This window comes from Ovis aries, chromosome 7, assembly GCF_016772045.2.
Source record: "Ovis aries strain OAR_USU_Benz2616 breed Rambouillet chromosome 7, ARS-UI_Ramb_v3.0, whole genome shotgun sequence".
NCBI lineage: Eukaryota > Metazoa > Chordata > Mammalia > Artiodactyla > Bovidae > Ovis > Ovis aries.
In genome coordinates, this window is record NC_056060.1 from 34,675,878 (window position 1) to 34,695,704 (window position 19,827).

Sequence of the window (19,827 nt, forward strand, 5' to 3'; positions counted from 1 at the left end):
CTGCATTCCGGGAAGGGATGGAAGTGATTCACTCAGGGAACTGTGAGTGTCCCTTCCCGGGGAGAGGATGCGCCTGGGAGGTCCCAGTGGCCTTCCCCAAGCGGCCGCGCCCTCCCTCGCGCCCAGGGCGCACGGCACTGCTGGATCCCGGCCGGCCTGGAGCCCCGAGCGGCGGCGGAAGAGGCAGGTGCGGCGCGGCCGCACCTGCCGCCCCGGGCGCCCCGGAGGTCCCGCGGCTCCGCGCCCCCCGCCCCCCTCGAGCTCTTTGTTACAGCCCGACTTCCTGTTTGCGGCCTCCCGACCCCGGCTCACTTCCCGGGCCGGGAAGCCGCCGAAGGCCGCGAGTTTCTCGGAGACTCCCCGCCCGCTCGGCTCCGCCTCCTGCAGCCCTGAATCCCGCCCCCGGCCGGGGAGCCCGCGCCGGGCCGCGGCCGCGGGAAGCCGGTGTCGCCGGCGGGCCATCGGGCGGGACTGCCTGGGCCCCGTTGCCCGACAGCAGGGGGCGCTGAGCGGCCGCAGGGCCGCACCTGGACCGGGACCGCGGTCGCTTCGCACTCCTCGGGGTCAGCACTTCTCTGCCCTGGAGGTCACCAGGACGAGCCGGAGGAGGGGGCAGCTCGACGCGGTCTCAGTGTCGTCTTTGTCGCGCAGAGCTCCCTCCAGGCCTCGGCCCCCTAAGCCTCGGCCCCCTAAGCATAGAGAGTAGATTGGAGAAAGCTCAGCGCGATGCTTTCCCCTAATTATGCTTCAGCTGTGCCTGAGAAGCGAGCCCATCCCCAGATTCTTGAGTTATTTTCGCCACCAGCGCCCTCCCCACCTCACTGCCCTCTGGGCCATCCCTGCCTGCATCTTGAGTGGAAGGAAACATAGACCGGCCAGAAAGGACACCAGGTTTGAGCTGGGAGGCTGAAGCTTCTTCCAGGACCACCTGTCATTGCCAGGTGACCTGGGACAATCCATGCATTTCTTCATTCCTTCCACACTAATTGAGTACCTTTTATATACCAGGCATTGGCGATAAAATATGGTCTGTACCTAGGAAGCTAGGCGTCTAGTTAATTATCTTTAACCTCTCAGAGAATCGCAATACCTTGTGTACCTGACTATGAGGTTGAAATGAGTTAGTGTATGAAAATATTTGTGAGCAACAAGTCCGTTCCCCCCTCCCCTGCCGCCCCAGGTAGGTTCAGTACAGTTCAGTCGCTCAGTCCTGTCCGAATCTTTGCGACCCCATGAATCACAGCAAGACCAGGCCTCCCTGTCCATCACCAACTCCTGGAGTCTACCCAAACTCATGTCCATCAAGTTGGTGATGCCATCCAGCCATCTCATCCTCTGTCGTCCCCCTTCTCCTCCTGCCCCCAATCCCTCCCAGCATCAGGGTCTTTTCCAGTGAGTCAGCTCTTCGCATGAGGTGCCCAAAGTATTGGAGTTCAGCTTCAGCATCAATCCTTCCAATGAACACCCAGGACTGATCTCCTTTAGGATGGACTGGTTGGATCTCCTTGCAGCCCAAGGGACTCTCAAGAGTCTTCTCCAACACCACAGTTCAAAAGCATCAATCAGTTCTTTGGCGCTCAGCTTTCTTCACAGTCCAACTCTCACATCCATACGTGACCACCGGAAAAACCATAGCCTTGGCTAGACAGACCTTTGTTGGCAAAGTAATGTCTCCGCTTTTTAATATGCTATCTAGGTTGGTCACATGGAGAAGGCAATGGCACCCCACTCTAGTACTCTTGCCTGGAAAATCACATGGATGGAGGAGCCTGGTAGGCTGCAGTTCATGGGGTCGCGAAGAGTCGGACACGACTGAACGACTTCACTTTCACTTTTCACTTTCATGCATTGGAGAAGGAAATGGCAACCCACTCCAGTGTTCTTGGCTGGAGAATCCCAGGGACGGGATAGCCTGGTGGGCTGCCGTCTGTGGGGTCGCACAGAGTTGGACACAACTGAAGTGACTTAGCAGCAGCAGCAGCAGCAGGTTGGTCATAACTTTCCTTCCAAGGAGTAAGCGTCTTTTAATTTCATGGCTGCACACCATCTGCAGTGATTTTGGAGCCAAAAAAAATAAAGTCTGACACTGTTTCCACTGTTTCCCCATCTATTTCCCATGAAGTGATGGGACCAGATGCCATGATCTTAGTTTTCTGAATGTTGAGCTTTAAGCCAACTTTTTCACTCTCCTCTTTCACTTTCATCAAGAGGCTCTTTAGTTCTTCTTCACTTTCTGCCATAAGGGTGGTGTCATCTGCATATCTGAGGTTATTGATATTTCTCCCAGGTAGGTTAATCTTTTTTAAATTTATGCCAGCAAACCACTTTGGGAGCTTTCACCATCCCAGTCCACAGGATGGAGGAGAGGTGCTAGAAAGGAGCTTGGAATCTGGTTGGATAGTCCCAGCAGTAGCCCTGGACCAAGGAGGCAACTGAGATGCCAGGTTGCCTCCACCATTTCTTCTCTTTGTGTCCCTGTCTTTAAGGAAGCATCACTAGTCTAGGTCAACCTCCTCTGACGTGGGGAGTAAACGGAAGAGAGACCTGGGCTGTGGGAAGTGACGGCAGGACCCCGAGTCCTCCAGAGTCCCTTTCCCCTTGGAGATCTACCATAAGTGGCTTTTAGCCCTGCTCTGGCTAGTATTCTGGCCAAGAGTGGGCTCAGCATGTTCCCTTCATCCACAAAGACCCTCTTAGACCATGACGCAGGGTCCAAAAAAAGCCAGCCGCAGCTACAGTCAGAGCCAGGGTAACTAGCATCTCAGGAGTCTGGATTTAGCCCTGGGCCCATGGCTGGCCTGTGTCATGGCACCCCCTGCAGGGCAGAGCCAAAACCCTGCCAGACAGGGTGAACTGTCTGTCTCCAGTGATCCCTCCTCCTGACTCATGCTGGAGGCAAAGCAGGCCCTGGTGGTTAGCAGACAGGTGTGTGCCTTTGACCCGTCCTAAGGTTGCTTTCCCTTTCCCATAGTGGCAGGTATTTGGGCGAGGCCCATCCTACCACTGTAGGACGTTCAGTTTCACTTCCATCAGTGACTCCCTTCCGTCAGTGCTTCCTCTTCTAGCTCTCTGATAAAAGAGAACTACAGTGCTCTGGGATCTGGGATCTCCTGCCCCTTTTCAGTAGGCCCCTCAGGTTGTTGTCCCAGCTGCTGTCATTTAAGGCTTTACTTCCGTGGCTCTCAGAGTCTACTCCCACAGTCAGGGCTGCTTTTCTAGGTTCACTTCTAAAGCCTGGTGCCCCCACACCCCAGCATTTCTGTGGGATCTGATGTTTGCCTCTGGCCCCAGCGTCTCCCCTCTTTGCAGCTCTGTCACTCCACTGAAGTGATCCCCACTGTTGTTCTCCCCAGCCCTGAGCCAACCACTTCCTGCCCCCACAAACTACACCTTTCTTTTTCCTTGGAATTGGAAGAGAGACTCCACCATCCCAGTCCTCTGCTGGAGCCCTGGCCCCTCCCCTTCCAGGACTAAGCCCCACATCCGAATCTCCCAGGGTATCCTATCAGCTGTGTCTTCCCTCCTCCTTGGCAACTAGAAATGGGCAGGGAGCCAGGTTTTCCCACTTACCCATGCACCCCTCTGCCAGGGCATGAGTGACCCCTTACAGTCCCCGATTTTGTGGGCAGGGGACCAAGTGGCCTTTCTTCCCTTGGCTTTGGATTCAGTTGGTATAACCAGCAGAGCAGCTGTCTTCTCCACTTCTTTGTCTCTTCTGAGGTGGACTGTATCAAGGGTTTCAGCTCCTCCTTCCCATCCTGCCTGAGAGTTGGTGGGAACACATGGGCCAAGGACCTGAGGATACATTGATCTCTCATAGGTTTGCAGGAGATATAGCCCCTAGTAGAATGTGGATTATTTAATTTATTTAATCATTCATTTATTTAAGCATCACCCTGCTTCCCCCAAGCACACAAAGATCATCTCCCTCTTTGGTCAAGAAACTATTCTTTTAATAGCATGCTTGGATTTATTTACACTAATGATGAAATATCAGAAAGAGAAAGCAAAAAAAAAAAAAAAAAAACTTGTGTAAAATTGTGTCCAAAAGAAATACCTAGGAATAAACTTAATCAAGGAGGTGAAAGACCTAAATGCTGAAAACTTTAAAACATTGATAAAGGAAATTAAAGATGGTTCAAAGAAATGGAAAGATATCCCATGTGCTTGGATTGGAAGAATTAATATTATTAAACTGGCCATACTACTTAAAGCAATCTACAGATTTAATGCAATTGTAATCAACATACCCATGATATTTTTCACAGAACTAGAATTAATAATCCTAAAATTTATATGGAACCACAGAGCAACTACTAAAGCAATCTTGAGGGAAAAGAACACAGTGGGATGCATAACCCTCCCTGGCTTCAGAAAATACTACAAAGCTACAGTAATCAAAACAGCATAGAACTGGCACAAAAATAGACATGAAGATCAATGGAACAGAAAAGAAAAGTCAGAAGTAAACCCATATACCTACAATAAATTAATGTATGACAAAAGAGGTAAGAATATACAATGGAGAAAAGACAGTCTCTTCAGTGAGTGGTGCTGGGAATGCTAGACAACAACCAAGGAAATTAGAACACTCCCTCACACCATACACAAGAATAACCTCTAAATGGTTTAAAGACTTAAATCTAAAACAAGACATCACAAAACTCCTAGAAGAGAACATAGGCAAAACATTCTGGACATAAATCATAGGAATATTTTCCCAAGGCTAAAAGAAATAAAAGCAAACATAAATAAGTTGGTCCAAAGCAAACTTAAAAGCGCTTGCATAGCAAAGGAAAACATCAACAAAATGAAAAGAGAACTCAATCAATAAAAGGGCAGAAGACCTAAATAGACCTTTCTCCAAAGAAGATATACAAATGGCCAACCAGCACACGAGAAGATGCTCAACATCACTAATTGTTAGAGAAATGCAAAGCAAAACTACAATGAGGTGTCACCTCACACTGGTCTGAATGGCCATCATCAAAAAGTCTATAAATAATAAAGGCTGGAGAGGGTGTGGAGTAAAGGAACACTTTTACACTATTGATGGGGAAGTAAATTGGTGCAGGCACTATGGAAAACAATATGGAGGTTCCTTACAAAACTAAAACTGGAGTTACCATGTGATCCAGCCATCCCATTCCCAGGCATATATCTGGAAAAAACAAAAACTCTCTTTTGAAAGGATACATGCACCCCCATGTAAATAGTAGCACTATATACAATAGCCAAGACATGGAAACAACCCAATTGCTGATCAACAGATGACTAATTTAAGAAGATGTGAGATATATATATATCAGTTCAGTTCAGTCACTCAGTCGTGTCTGACTCTTTGCGACACTGTGGACTGCAGCATGCCAGGCCTCTCTGTCCATCACCAACTCCCAGAGTTTACTCAAACTCACATTCATTGAGTTGGTGATGCCATCCAACCATCTCATCCTCTGTTGTCCCCTTCTCTCACCTTCAATCTTTCCCAGCATCAGGGTCTTTTCAAATGAGTCAGTTCTTCACATCAGGTGGCCGAAGTATTGTCTTCAGCATCAGTCCTTCTGATGAATACAGGACTGATTTCCTTTAGGATGGACTGGTTGGATCTGCTAGCTGTCCAAAGGACCCTCAAGAGTCTTCTCCAACACCACAGTTCAAAAGCATCAATTCTTCAGCGCTCAGATCTTTATAGTCTAACTCTTCCATCCATATATGACTACTGGAAAAACCATAGCTTTGACTAGATGGACCTTTGTTGGCAAAGTAATGTCTCTGCTTTTTAATATGTGGTCTAGGTTGGTCATAACTTTTCTTCCAAGGAGCAAGTGTTTTTTAATTTCATGGCATATATATATAGCCTGGTTCCACCATTTACCATCCGGGTGGTCACCCAGATGGTAAATGGTGGAACTAGGCTAAAATCTGGACAAGTTAGTATTAGAGCTCATGTATGGGGAGATTTTTCATTCTTCTGGAATCAACAGCTTCATAAAGCAGCTTCATCATTTAGCATAATAAATTCACACAATCCCTGGGCTCCTAAGGTACAGCCTTCCCTTGTTTCAGATAATGGTGCCCACTAACACCAGGAGTTGATTACAGTGACTGGAATGAGGAGAAGGAAATTAGAAGTGACCGCTTGGAGGAACAATAAGGAAGGGTTAATCTGGGAAAGATTCAGAGAAGGAAGCCACCAGGTATGCATCATGTGCCAATCATGTGCAACTCTGCAAGGTGGAGGCAATAGTCTCATCAGTTGTTGTGAGCTGGCATCTCTGTGTGTATGACGTCTGTAGCCCCACCGAGGGGATTTTAGGAGGAAAGATGGGATAGTTGCTGCCAGTGTTGGAGAGAAACTGGATGAGGTGGGCTGTTTACTGCCTGGGAGTGTCCCACTGGGAGGGAAAGAGACAGATGTTGGCAAGGATAAGCAAGGAAGAAACAGGCGAGACAATTTCCTGGGAAGGTGGTCAAGACCTCTGGGCCAACTTTTGTGGGGGTTCCTATTTTGAAATGGCAACCCACTCCAGTATTCTTCCCTGGAGAATTCCATGGACAAAGCAGCGTAGCAGGCTACAGTCCATAGGGTTGCAAGAGTTGGACACAACTGAGTGACTGACAGTTTTACACACTATTTTAAGAGGGTCAAAGTTAAACCTGTGTCACAAGATTCCTCCTCCTCTAAACTCCAGGGTGCCCTGGACTTTTCCAAGAGCATCACTTCTTCTACCTCCTTTTGCAGAGAACCTTCCACGAGCCAGGACTGTGCTGGTTCTGCTGGGCCTTCAACAATGACGTCTGCTCTCTGGGAGCTCTCAAGTTCGTAGGAGGCAGGGTGTCAAAAGCTCATTAACAAGGAGTCTCTGGGGTTGGACTGCCTGCCTTGGGCCCCAGGCTATATCTTGCTGCTGTGTCACTGTAGCGGGTTACCTAACTTTCCTATGTTCCAGACTGCTCATCTGTGAAATGATATTTACCTCACAAAGCAGCAGAGCAAAATCACTTAGCAAACTGCCTAGCTCAAGATAAGCACTCATTACATGTTTCTGTTATAAGCATGAAGTGGAAGGGACAGAACTGAGGTAAGGGGTCTGGGAGCACAGAGGAGGGAGTGACTAACTCTGCTTGGAGCAAGAGCTAGTCACTGATGAACTCTTCAGAGGTGAAGTCGCTCAGTTGTGTCCGACTCTTTGCAACCCCACACACTGTAGCTTAACCAAGCTCCTCCGTCCATGGGATTTTCCAGGCAGGAGTACTAGAGTGGGTTGCCATTTCCTTCTCCAGAGGATCTTCCTGACCCAGGGTTCGAACCCAGGCCTCCTGCATTGTAGGCAGACACTTTACCCTCTGAGCCACCAGGGAAGTTATTAAAGCCTGGGGCTTTTAGGAGGAAGTCATGGAGAGTTTAGGAGAGTGAGCATCATGAAGATATTGCCCAGGTGATTCTGATATGCTATATCAGAGAACCATTAACTACTCTTTAAAAGTAATTTTGTATTGTTACAAGTTACATTTCATAAGCCTTGCAAAATAGAGAAAAGAATCACCTGTACTCTTAATACCCCAAATCCATCCAACATTAGTATATGGTGTCCCCATCTTTTTCCTCATGAATCTTGTTTTTGTTGTTTTAATAGTTTTAATTATAGTGCATGAAATAGTTCCTGTTTTTGTCTTACTGTGCAATCATAAGAATTTTTACTACATTGTTTTCCTATTTTAAACTTCTTTTTCTAAACATGAGCAATTTATGTTCTCTTGAGAAATTCTCAATCTCAATTGGTATAAAAAAGGAAGTGCAAATCTCAGTAGTCCTACTACTAAGAGATAATCACTGAGCATTTTTATGTTCTTCTAGATTTTTTCCTATGGAAATGTACACATATAGATTTTTTTAAGTTAAGAAAGTTATTTTAAGTTATTAAGAAAGTTAGGTTATTTTATAATCTGCTTTTCACTTAATTACATAAGTGTAGTCATACATAATTGTTCCCAATGACTGCACAGATTTAATTTCATGTCTATATCAAATTTATGTAACTAATCATCCCAAAGAAAGGCAATGCCAAAGAATGCTCAAACTACTGCACAATTGCACTCATCTCACACACTAGTAAAGTAATGCTCAAAATTCTCCAAGCCAGGCTTCAGCAATACATGAACCGTGAACTTCCTGATGTTCAAGCTGGTTTTAGAAAGGGCAGAGGAACCAGAGATCAAATTGCCAACATCCACTGGATCATGGAAAAAGCAAGAGAGTTGCAGAAAAACATCTATTTCTGCTTTATTGACTATGCCAAAGCCTTTAACTGTATGGATCACAATAAACTGTGGAAAATTCGGAGAGAAATGAGAATACCAGACCACTTGACCTGCCTCTTGAGAAATCTGTATGCAGGCCAGGAAGCAACAGTTAAAAGTGGACATGGAACAACAGACTGGTTCCAAATAGGAAAAGGAGTACGTCAAGGCTGTATATTGTCACCCTGCTTATTTAACTTCTATGCAGAGTACATCATGAGAAACGCTGGACTGGAAGAAACACAAGCTGGAATCAAGATTGCCGGGAGAAATATCAATAACCTCAGATATGCAGATGACACCACCCTTATGGCAGAAAGTGAAGAGGAACTAAAAAGTCTCTTGATGAAAGTAATAGAGGAGAGCGAAAAAGTTGGCTTAAAGCTCAACATTCAGAAAACGAAGATCATGGCATCCGGTCCTATCACTTCATGGCCAATAGATGGGGAAACAGTGGAAACAGTGTCAGACTTTATTTTTTTTGGCTCCAAAATCACTGCAGATGGTGATTGCAGCCATGAAATTAAAAGACGCTTACTCCTTGGAAGAAAAATTATGACCAATCTAGATAGTATATTTAAAAGCAGAGACATTACTTTGCCAACTAAGGTCCGTCTAGTCAAGGCTATGGTTTTTCCAGTAGTCATGTATGGATGTGAGAGTTGGACTGTGAAGAAGGCTGAGTGCCGAAGAATTGATGCTTTTGAACTGTGGTGTTAGAGAAAACTCTTGAGAGTCCCTTGGACTGCAAGGAGATCCAACCAGTCCATTCTGAAGGAGATCAACCCTGGGATTTCTTTGGAAGGAATGATACTAAAGCTGAAACTCCAGTACTTTGGCCACCTCATGCGAAGAGTTGACTCATTGGAAAAGACTCTGATGCTGGGAGGGATTGGGGGTAGGAGGAGAAGGGGACGACAGAGGATGAGATGGCTGGATGGCATCACTGACTCGATGGACGTGAATCTGAGTGAACTCTGGGAGTTGGTGATGGACAGGGGGGCCTGGCGTGCTGCGATTCATGGGGTCGCAAAGAGTCAGACACGACTGAGCAACTGGACTGAACTGAACTGAACTGAATCATCTATTGCAGGATTTTAAGTCATTTTCTCTCTGTGTGTGCATTTCTCCACCTGTGGATTGACCATAATTTACTTGAACATTAAGCTATTTTTGGATATTTAAGTAGCTTTACTTCTTTTGCTTTTGCTATAATAAGGAACAATGCACTGAAAAACCTTGAGGAATATGGCCTTCCACATATTTTTAATAATTTCCTGGAGTTGAAGTAATGGGTCAAAGTAATGGGCTATTTTATGATTCTTGATTTGTATCATGAAGCTGTTTTCAAAGGGTTGTCTGTATCAATTTAGATACTTTCAGCAATGTACTAGTATCCCATTTTCACCTTCCTCCCAACTACCAAAGGAGATAGATGGAGGGGGGATATTTCCCCTGAGCAGCAAAGGAGGTGCTCATATGGACCAAAGAGGACACGATAGAGAGGGGAGGGTGCACGTGGCAAATGGAGGGAAGGAGAAAGGAAGAACCAGAAACAACCATTCATCTGTATTTTCCTCCCCAGTTGGAAAAGTAATTCATGTTCCTCGAAGAAAATCCAAACTTTTCCATAAATATTTATGTTTAATATGAAAATCCTCCTCTGGTGACAGTCTCTGCTAAAAGTTTAAATATATTATTCCATATTATTTCTTTTACTAATATTAATGTATAACTTACTTTGTTTTTAAAGATCTAGCTTCCTACTATACACACCACAGTGCATTCCTACTGGAGACTTTATCTTAGCCACCTTCGGTGTCCAGATCATTTTTAGTTTAACCACCTAATTGCTTTGTCCCCTTTCCCTGCCAGAGGACTCACCCTGCCCCTCATCAGCAGTTCCCCGACCTCGGCAACAGTCCTTTGGAGCCAGTTCTGCCAAGTGCAGGCCTTCTGCTGCCTGTTTCCCTTTGACCCTGGCCGCTACTTAGGGGGTAGGGGGTTAACCCCAGGCGGCACGACATTCCCTGGGTCGTGAAGCCAGTAGCCAAAGGCTGGTAGCTGCTTACGGTCCTCTAGAGACCTCACCTGGGCCCTCCTTGCCTTCCACTTCCAGAACCTCCGTGCCTAAGATTAACCCAACCGTTGTTGCCAAAATCTCCTGTTCAAACAAAACTAAACCCATCACCTTGGGGCAGGATTGGCCTGGCTTGCTGGCTTTATGGCTTCTCTCCGCAGGCCTGGCCACCACCACCAGACTGCTGTTCCAAGCGCTCTGACCGGCTTTTCCCAAATCTTATTTTGGGCTTGGAGCGTCTCACACCTGGCCTGGGGCGTAGGCCCCACGTGATGCCCGCAAGCCCTGGCCGCCGGGTCTGACTCAGTCTCGTAGCTTCTGCAGAACATCTTGTCAGCCCCGTGACTCAGTTTCTCCATTTGCTCACGCACGCCAATAGCATGAGGCACTTATGCGGAATGCGGAGATGCCTCCGATAGCTTTTCCAGAGTACGTGCTCCCAGGCGAAGCCCCAGAGAGGCGCGTTTACGCCGCCCAGAGCTCTCGTTCTTGACGTGTCCTGCACTGACCCTGGTAATGAATCCGTGCTGCCTGGGGTGGCAGTGACTCGGCCAGGTGCACTGGCAGGAGTGCTTGAGAGGCATCCTCCGGAGACCCGCCCACCATGATTCTTGAAGGGGCCAAGGCATAAAGGGGCTGCCGGGGAAATAACCAGTGCCCGCGTCCGTGCCCATGGCCGGCCGCCTGACGCAATCTGAAGCGCCCTTGCTGCATGCCTGATCTGGGAAAACCTCCTCCGCCGTTGCATCACTCCTGCCAGGTTTGCTACAGAGGTGGAGTCGAACCAATCAGCGGGCTCGCTGGGCCCGGGGCAGGCCACGTAGTTACCCACTCAGAGGGCGGCGCGGTTAACTGGACAGGAAAATCCGAAGGTGATTGGCCAAAAGGGAATTTGCCCCGCCCCAATAAACGCGAAAGCTGGCTGCGAGGGGTGGGGCTTCCCGGCTTAAGGGTTTAAAGAGCGCCTCGGACGGGGCCGCGCAGCTGGAGCAACCAAGCGGTGCCAGGCCAGGTGTGCGCGTCGGTCGGTCCTTCCGTGCCCGCGCCGGAGACCAGCCCCGGAGGCCGCCCGGGCCCGTCCCTGTGCCCGGCACCATGAAGCAGGAGACTGCAGCCCAGAACTCTCCTCCCGCCTCTCCTCCCTCCTCACAACCCCTCTCCGAAGACGGCGACCCCCAAGCGTTGTGGATTTTTGGGTACGGCTCCCTGGTGTGGAGGCCCGACTTCGCCTACAGTGACAGCCGTGTGGGCTTCGTGCGCGGCTACAGCCGCCGCTTCTGGCAGGGAGACACCTTCCATCGCGGCAGTGACAAGATGGTGAGCATCCGACCCTGCCCGGGTGAATGACGGGGGTTGGGGCAGGATAGTGGGCGCTGCGCTGGTGTCCTGGAGTATCCGGGCCTATTTGGGCTGACAGTGACTCCGTCCGGATGGGGGAAATGAAAGAACCTTGCAAGGCGTTGTGACTTAAATTTGTGTGCCTAGTGGGTCACTGTGTGATGCCTAGAGCCTGATCCTGTGGATCACCGTGTTGATGAATATTTCTGATGACCAATCTGGACCACTCCCATGTGTCTACCTGTCTTACATACATGCATCACTCCCTCCACTCCCACGCCCCCCACCTAGCCCCCCAAGAGTGGGGCTATTTGAGGCCTGGGATAGAAGGGTTACTAAGGGTTTTCTCTACCAGTGATGGTTGAACTCATTTCTAACTTGTTTTCTTTTTCAAAATCTCTCTCCCCTCCCTAGCCTGGTCGTGTGGTGACCCTCCTTGAAGATCGTGAGGTAAGTGCCAGAGTCAAGAAAGAGATCCAGCATGGAGGGGTGCAGACAGGCAGAGCTCATGGACCCTTGGCCACAGGCTAGATTAGATAGATACCCCTCTGGCTGAGAGGAAGGTTGAGTCTTGATAAGTGCTTCTCACAAGAATCACCTGAGGATCTTTTTAAAACATAGATTTTAATGAGATTTAGAGTGGCCTGAAACGCATTCCTAACAAGCTTACAGGTGATGCCATTGTTTCTCAGACCAAACTCTGAGCCGAATTTTTGTTCTCTCTGGGGCTAGTCTGCCTTCTCAACCCTGATTAAGGGAGGGTGAGGGTTTGCTCTATTGATAGTAGAGGGCTCATCAGCAGTCTGCCCACTTCCCTTATCAAGCACAGGCCTGGGAGGGATCAGAAGGAACTTTGTGACTGACTCTGGTACCCATATTTTCTCCCAGGGCTGCACTTGGGGTGTGGCATACCAGGTGCAAGGCGAGCAGGTGAGCGAGGCCCTGAAGTACCTGAACGTGCGGGAGGCAGTGCTCGGCGGCTATGATACCAAGGAGGTCACCTTCTACCCTCAAGATACCCCTGACCAACCACTCAAGGCATTGGCCTACGTGGCCACCCCACAGAACCCTGGCTACCTGGGTCCTGCCCCCGAGGAGGCCATCGCTACACAGATCTTGGCCTGCCGAGGCTTCTCTGGGCACAACCTTGAGTACTTGCTGCGCCTGGCGGACTTCATGCAGCTCTGTGGGCCCCAGGCTCAGGATGAGCACCTGGCCGCCATCGTGGACGCTGTAGGCACCATGCTGCCCTGCTTCTGTCCCACTGAGCAGGCTTTGGCACTGGTCTGAGGGGCTGAGCCCCTGCAGGGAGTGCCTACATGGACACGGGGGCCAGGTCCCCACTCCAATGCACATAGACAGACTTGATACAGCTGGAGCTCACTGAGAGGACTCAGTGGGCCGACAGGGGCCTCTCTTAAGCCCCTGGCTGTCCACCAGCCCCCAGATCTCCTGCTTGACACCGACTTACTACTTGAAACTTTATTTATTGCACCATGTTGGTGTGGTGGGCAGGGTGGGGGGCCTGCCCTAGATACAGGGGAACTGCTGAGCAGTGCCCCACCCCAGGTGCCTGGTCCCTGGCTGGAATCCCCCCAGTGCTGCTACTGTCCCCATGCTACCCAGGCCTCCGTCTTCCCAGGGAGCCTCCAAGAGCCTTGACTGTCTGCCCGCCCCCTCCAGACCAACCATTTCCCAGCCCCAGAAACACCACCTGCCAAGGGTCCCAGCCTGCTGGTGAGGGTGTAGAAGGGAGTGAGGAGAGGGAGCCCTGTAGGATCTGAGGCCCTGCAGCCTGTTCATCCTCCAGGTCCCCAGGGCAGGCTGGCTCTGCAGCCCAGACACAGCTGCTGAGGCTGAGCCAAGGCCTCTTCCCCATTTGGCTTTGTTTCCCTGTTCCTCAGTCTGTCTGTCTGGGCTACTTCTGTCTGTCAGTCTATTCCTGGGAAGCTTATCACTGTAGGTAGGCCCTGGCCCTTTCCTAGTCTGTCCCATACTGTAATCCATAAACTGACCTCATTATCTGTGTTGTGCTGGAATATGGTTCTTTCTTCAGATGAGGGTTTGGGATGAGTGAGGGGGTGTGCCCCCGAAAGACTCATTAGAGGGGGAAGGGCTCCCTCTTCATCCCCCATGGCTCTCCCAGAGAGGAACTGCTGAGCAGGCAGGGCTGCGGGGTTCTTAGTGCACACGAAGAATGCCCCCCAAGGCATGCAGATTCTGCCTGGGCCGCTCCACTTGGCAGCCCTGTGAGTAGTCCTTGCCAGTGGCCTGGTAGCCTGCATCTCCCCCAGCTGCTCTGAAGAGGTGGACAGGTGTGGAGTTCACATCAGGTCTCCCTCCACTTGCAGGGTCAGCTGCTGCCTCTTCTTGACAGGGAAGCTAGACCTCTGGCTTCCTGATGAAGGAGCTATGTGGGTTCAAAGGGCTTCAAGGGCAAGGTGATGAAAGCTTGTGGGACAGTGCTGACAGTGCAGGCCTGGAGGACCTGGTGGCCCTTTGACTTCTGAGGTCCAGGAGCTCGTTTTTGCCTCCTGGCCCTTGGTGTGGTCTGTGCCTTCTCTGTCACCCTGACCTACCTGCCAGGACTCAAATCCAAAAGGGAGTCCCCTTTTGGACTGGGCACCCCCAGTCTGCTGTTTGTTTGCCATCTGCCTGCCTCTGGCTACTCTTCCCTCCCCCAGCCCTCCCCCCATCCCCCACCCCCAGGTGCAAGTCCCAGACCCCAAGATCTCAGCCTGACCCTGGGCTCCTCAACTGGAAATGGCCCCTCAGTGGATTGATCCTTTACTCCTGGACCTGTGGAATGGGTGCAGGGGCCAGATAAGGCTCTTGCAGCAGAAGCGCCTGGCTGTAACCCAGCCTCCCCCTCACTTGCTCAGTGACCTCCAGAAAAGCCGTCTCTGAGCCTCTGTTTACCCTGGGGTGCTGTGTGGTGGGTGTTACCGCCACTCTTGTTATGGCTGATGCCCTGGTTTGGTCTTGGTGTCCCCAGCAAGGTCAGCTCTAACCAAGCTGGGCAGCCGTTGTGCCTGGGAAGGGTGCCCATGTCTTGGCAGCCTCGTGTCTTGGCCATTGATGGGAAAAGAAGTCCAGCCAGGTTCTTCTGGGAGCTCGGTCAGGACAGCACAACAGGAGGAGGTGATGGGAGGCAGGGAACCCTGGGCAGCTGCCCTCTATGGCGGGGCAGGGCCAGACAGCCAGTCCGGATACTCACATCAGAGCCTGCTCCATATGAATGTGTGTAGGGATGGGGAAGGTCACTTGCCTGCTGCACGTGGTCTCACATACTTCAAGTCATTCATTCAGCGAGTATTTACTAAGGTACTGCTACATGCCACACACCAATTTAAACACTGGAGATACAACAGAGAAGAAATCCTGCTCCTCAAAGACCTCTGAATGGTGACCATTCAGCCTGAAATGTGTCATGATGGGAACAGGGTACTCAGTGTAGAAAGGGCTCTTGACCCTGAGGTTGAGGGGAGGTCAGGGAAGGCTTTCAGGAGGAGAAATTATGAGGTTGAGAAGGGGTCTCTAGCAAACAGAGGCAGGAACAGCTTGTACCAGAGGGGTGCAAGATCAGCCATGCTGGGACAGTGCGGTGGGGAAGAGGGCATGGGGAAGGATGGGTAGCAAGACCTCATTACACTGGCTGCTCTGGTGAGCTGTGCTGTGGAGGTGGAATTCCTCCTGGGTTAGTGGGGGCCCCCTGTGGATTCTGAGTGGGGAAGAGGCTACTTAAAAAGGAACACTGGCTGCTGTGTCAGACTGGGGGAGGAAAGTCAAAGGCCAGGGAGAGGGGAGGTGGCTGGAGCTGTGGGGTACAGTGGGAAAAGACAGGAGGGTAGATTTGAGAGCCGTTTAGATAGTGAGGTCAGCAGGATTGCATGTGGCTGGCTGATGAGAGAGTAGAGGGCCAGGGTTCTCTGCAGTGGCAGCCTTGGAAAGGGTGGAGGTGGAGATCTGCCCAGATGTTTGCCTTGGGGGCGCCTGTGGGCAGTGGCATGCACATGGGTGTTCCGGTGGCAGCTGGATATGTGGGGCTGGGACTCAGGACAGTCACATGGGCTGGAGGTAGAGATTTGGGAGCTCCACCCATCAAGCCAGTGCTTGAAGCCATGGGAGCAGAGAGAAAGAACAAGCCCCAGGCCAACCCTGAGGCCTCCGGCCCTGGAAGGGTGAGCAAAGCAAGAAGGGTTGGGAACAAGCAGCTGGAGAGGCAGGAGAAACCAGGATAGCGTGGTTTTCTGAGAGCCAGGGTCACACTGCTGAGATCTCAAGGGAAATGAGACCAGAGGAATATCCACTGGATGAAGTGCCAGGGGGTCCGCAATGGTGTCAGTGGTGGGGAACCACAGGGTGGGGCTGAGAAGCTAGTGGGAGGGAAGTAGACAGCTCCCCAGAAAGTTGACTCTGAAGAGAGAAGCTGACGGGTGACTGAGAAGGCGTGGAAGTCTGAGGACCCCAAGAGCTTCTGTTGATGTGGGATATAGCAATTGACAACATTTAGTGTATTAGGGATTGAGAAGTGTAAAACATATTTTATCAAATAAGAAAAATCCATTATATGTTAACATATTTTAAGGAAAAATGATTCTACTTTTTTAATGGAAGCAGCTGAATTCTTTTCCAAATTCACGTATACCTCTTGAAAACTCTCCTGTACCCTTGTGAGAAAATGAGAGTGAAAGGCTAATAACCTCTCAGTAGTGTTATGAAAATCGTTTTGACCTCACAGACCTCCTGAGAGGGTTTTGAGAACTCCCAGGAGTCCGTGAGCCATTTTTATTTATTTATCTTTTTATTTTCTTTTTTAGTTGAAGGGATTTAGGCAGGATGGGTGCCCAACCATAGACCACTGGCATTCTGGGATTCAGGAGTTAGCAGGGATCTTGGAAATCATGGCTCAGTGGTAAGGAATACGCCTGCAGTGCAGGAGACATAGGAGACATCCGGTTCCATCCCTGGGTTGGGAAGATCCCCTGGAGAAGGAAATGGCAACCCACTCCAGTATTCTTGCCTGGAAAATTCCATGGACAGAGGAGCCTGGCAGCCTACAGTCCATAGCACCGCAAAGAGTCCTGTAGGGTCTGAAAGAGTCCGACGTGACTGAGCGACTGAATGCACACACAGAGAAATCACCATCTTGTCCATCATCCCTCAAGGGCATCCTTCTGGAGAACAGGGGATGAGCAGGAAGGATCAGTCAGTTCACTCGTAGTTTATTGTGTCTACAGCAGGCTGAAGGGCCCTGGACCTCCAGCTGCGGGGGAGCCGGACTAGCAAAGTCTCTCTCACACCTAGCCTGGGGCAACTCCGAGCTCAGGGAATAGGGCAGAGGCAGCTGGGTCAGGGAGGGCCTTAAGGAAGCTTAAGGAATCCACGGAGAGGAGGCGCACTCCAGGTTCGTGGGGATGGCGTCAGCAAATGAGGGAGGGACAGCGCGGAGGAAGCCTGCGGGTGTTGGGGACAAGGTGGCAAGCTACCTTGGAGTCAGTCCTTGGAGGAAGTGTTGGACTTTATCTTGCAGGGAAGTAGAGTTCGGTGGTGATGTTTTTGTTTTTCCCACAGAAGGGTCTTTGTTTGTTTTTGTTCTTTTTGTTTTGTCTGCTTGTCAAGCAGACAAGTGTTGTGTTCGGGTCTGGGCTTAAGGAGGCTTGTGCTTGTGGCAGGGGAAGGCCGTGAGGCAGGCACGGGCTGGGAAGGGCTGAGCCAAAACCAGCAGCAGGGAATGTGGGGACACCTCCTGACAGCCAGTTGAGATGGGGGATAAGCAGGAGGGGATCCCAGGGTTTTGCTGCGTAAGAAGGAAATGGCAACCCACTCCAGTATTCTTGCCTGGAGAATCCCATGGACGGAGGAGCCTGGTGGGCTACAGTCCATGGGTCGCAAAGAGTCGGATGTGACTGAGCGACTTCACTTTCACTTTGCAAGGGCACGTGAGCAAACACGACTTCGGCCTACAAGCGACTTTCTAGGGCTGACGGGCTCTGGGGGCTCTCCAGGTGGCTCCCCGCCTGGGTCCCAGGAGGGAGATTGCTCCTGCTAGTGCTGCCATTCCTCTGAGGACAGTGATGGCAGAAACGCAAAAGGAGCTGGGCCTCGAACGGGAGACACCTTGTCTCTCCCCGGGCCTGGGTCTGAGGAGGGTCAGGGCGCTCTGGGGCCAGGTTGGGGGGATAGGTCACAGGGAGGGTGTCACTGTGGGCCTAGGTGGGAGCGCGAACGCCAGCCTCCTGCCCCAGCTCTGGGATGACCACATACCCCAGAGTGCCGGGTAGACAGTCAACAGGCCTAGTTTGCTCCTGTTGTTCTGAGGTAGTTATTACTTTCACTCTCAGAACATCCAGGTTTGTGTAGTTTAAATTGCATGCTGGCTGTGGGAACTGGGACCCAGCAGTTTTTTTCCCTTGTTGTGGGTTTATTTTGTTGTTGTTTAGTTCTATTTTTCAGCCATGCAGGATCTTAACTCCCCACCAGGGCCTGAGCCCACGTCCCCTGCAATGGAAGCACCCAGCCTTAACCCCTGGCCATCTAGGGATGTCCTTGAGCAGGGCTGCTTTATCTGGCGCCTGTCAGAGGCAGTTGACCGAAGCCCCTGACCACCCCGTCCCCTCCTGCCCTCTTTGCCCTGTCCCTGGACCCCCGGACCCTGCCCAGGGGCGCAAGGGCACCGCTCTTCTCTGCCCTTTCTGGTGCCCCTGGAGAGTCCCGCCAGGCCTGTGCTTCCTGGTTCATGGTTGCCCGGGCATTCCGTGGGCGTGAGGGAGAGCAGACACACCCTGAAGGTGCAGCCACCAGGCACTCTCCCCCATCACCATCATCATCCTTGCCCCTCCAGGAAGGAGAGGACACAGGGCGCTCCCACACCCTCCAACTTGATCAGCGTCCCTGCCCTGCAAACACTCTTCAGGGTAGACCATTTTCCTCCACTACCACCCCTCCAGGAAGGTAGAGCCCCGGGGTGAGCACCCCCTCTGTCACCCTTAAACGTGGGCCCAGTCTCCTTTCTCAGACCTGCTGCTGTCCTCCCTGACCTAAGGGTGCCCTCCCAGCCCTCCCACCCGCTCCCTAACACTGCCTCTTTCCCCAGACCACTGTCATGCCTTCCAAACTGATCCATGTCCCCAGTTCGATGCCCTCCTGGATATTCATCTTCTACACGATTTCAAATGTAACTCTGACCACCACTCTGCCCACGGATGACTTCCCATAGCTCGTTGTGTCCATCCGGGTAAACGTCCCCGCCCCCAGCCCCTCCATCCTGCTCCTGCTTGCTGTCTCCTCCCACCTCGTGCTGTTTCTGGTCACCATGCCTTTGCTTCTACTACTTTGCCCATGCGACACTTTGCCCAACCTTCTCACAGCCTTCGGAACTCAGCGCCAGCATTGTGCCTGCAGAAGCTGCTGTTGACCTGGGCTGGGGCTGGCTGGGGCCCCACCTCGTGCCCAGGACTCCACCCGCAGGGACGTGATCGCTTGCAGAGATGTCCCCACTAGGCCCCGCCCATCCCCCTTCCCCAGGGCGGGAGCTGAATGCCACCCTGCACGCAGCACAGCTCTGGGCCCCACAGAAACTCAGGGGACCTGTGGGGAGTGGGGTTTAATGAGACACCCCTTCTGAGCGCAGCGTCACGCTTCCCCTTGAAGGGAAAGGCCCCGTGAACACCACGGTCACGGCCAAGGGAAACAACGGCCAAGCTGCCTCCTAGGGCTAGCATTCAAAGTGAATGTTTCTGTGCATGGCCCAGGAGTGTGGGACAGGGAGCTGCTGGGGCCAGGGCGGACCAGCTCTGCTCGGCTTGGGCAGACCAGCGTGTGCCTGTCGGGGGGGCACTGACTTACCCTGGGCCGCCCCTCTCTCCCCTTCAGTCAGTCGGAGAGAGGTCAGGCCCTAAACACACCAGGGGAAGGGCCGCCCTTTGCAGGCAGGTCAAGGGCAGGCTCCGAGCCCTTGCTAGTCCTCTCTGCTCTGGGCACCAACCTGGAGGGCTGTTTGTCCTGTCTCCTGGGCTAGTGCTCCCTGTCCCCACAGGAAGGGGAGCTGGGCCCTCCTGGGAACGACCTGAGGGTGTTGGTGACTGGTGGAGGAGGGGACGGTAGTC

General features: G+C 51.5%; 1 protein-coding gene and 1 long non-coding RNA gene across 2 annotated transcripts; one reads left to right on the forward strand and one right to left on the reverse strand.

Annotated features, from left to right (window-relative positions):
- Positions 1-907: 907 nt before the first annotated feature.
- Positions 908-7,803, reverse strand: LOC132660127 (uncharacterized). Its single transcript, XR_009601357.1, has 2 exons — positions 3,571-7,803; positions 908-2,047 (listed from the first exon to the last, which is right to left on the reverse strand). It is a non-coding gene; the product is annotated as an uncharacterized LOC132660127 (long non-coding RNA).
- Positions 7,804-11,363: 3,560 nt separating this feature from the next.
- Positions 11,364-13,743, forward strand: CHAC1 (ChaC glutathione specific gamma-glutamylcyclotransferase 1). The gene is made up of 3 exons (XM_012181220.4): positions 11,364-11,698; positions 12,134-12,169; positions 12,608-13,743. Exons 1-3 carry the CDS (start codon positions 11,477-11,479, stop codon positions 13,007-13,009), a joined length of 660 nt encoding a protein of 219 aa, XP_012036610.2. The 5' UTR covers positions 11,364-11,476; the 3' UTR covers positions 13,010-13,743.
- The last annotated feature ends 6,084 nt before the right edge of the window (positions 13,744-19,827 follow it).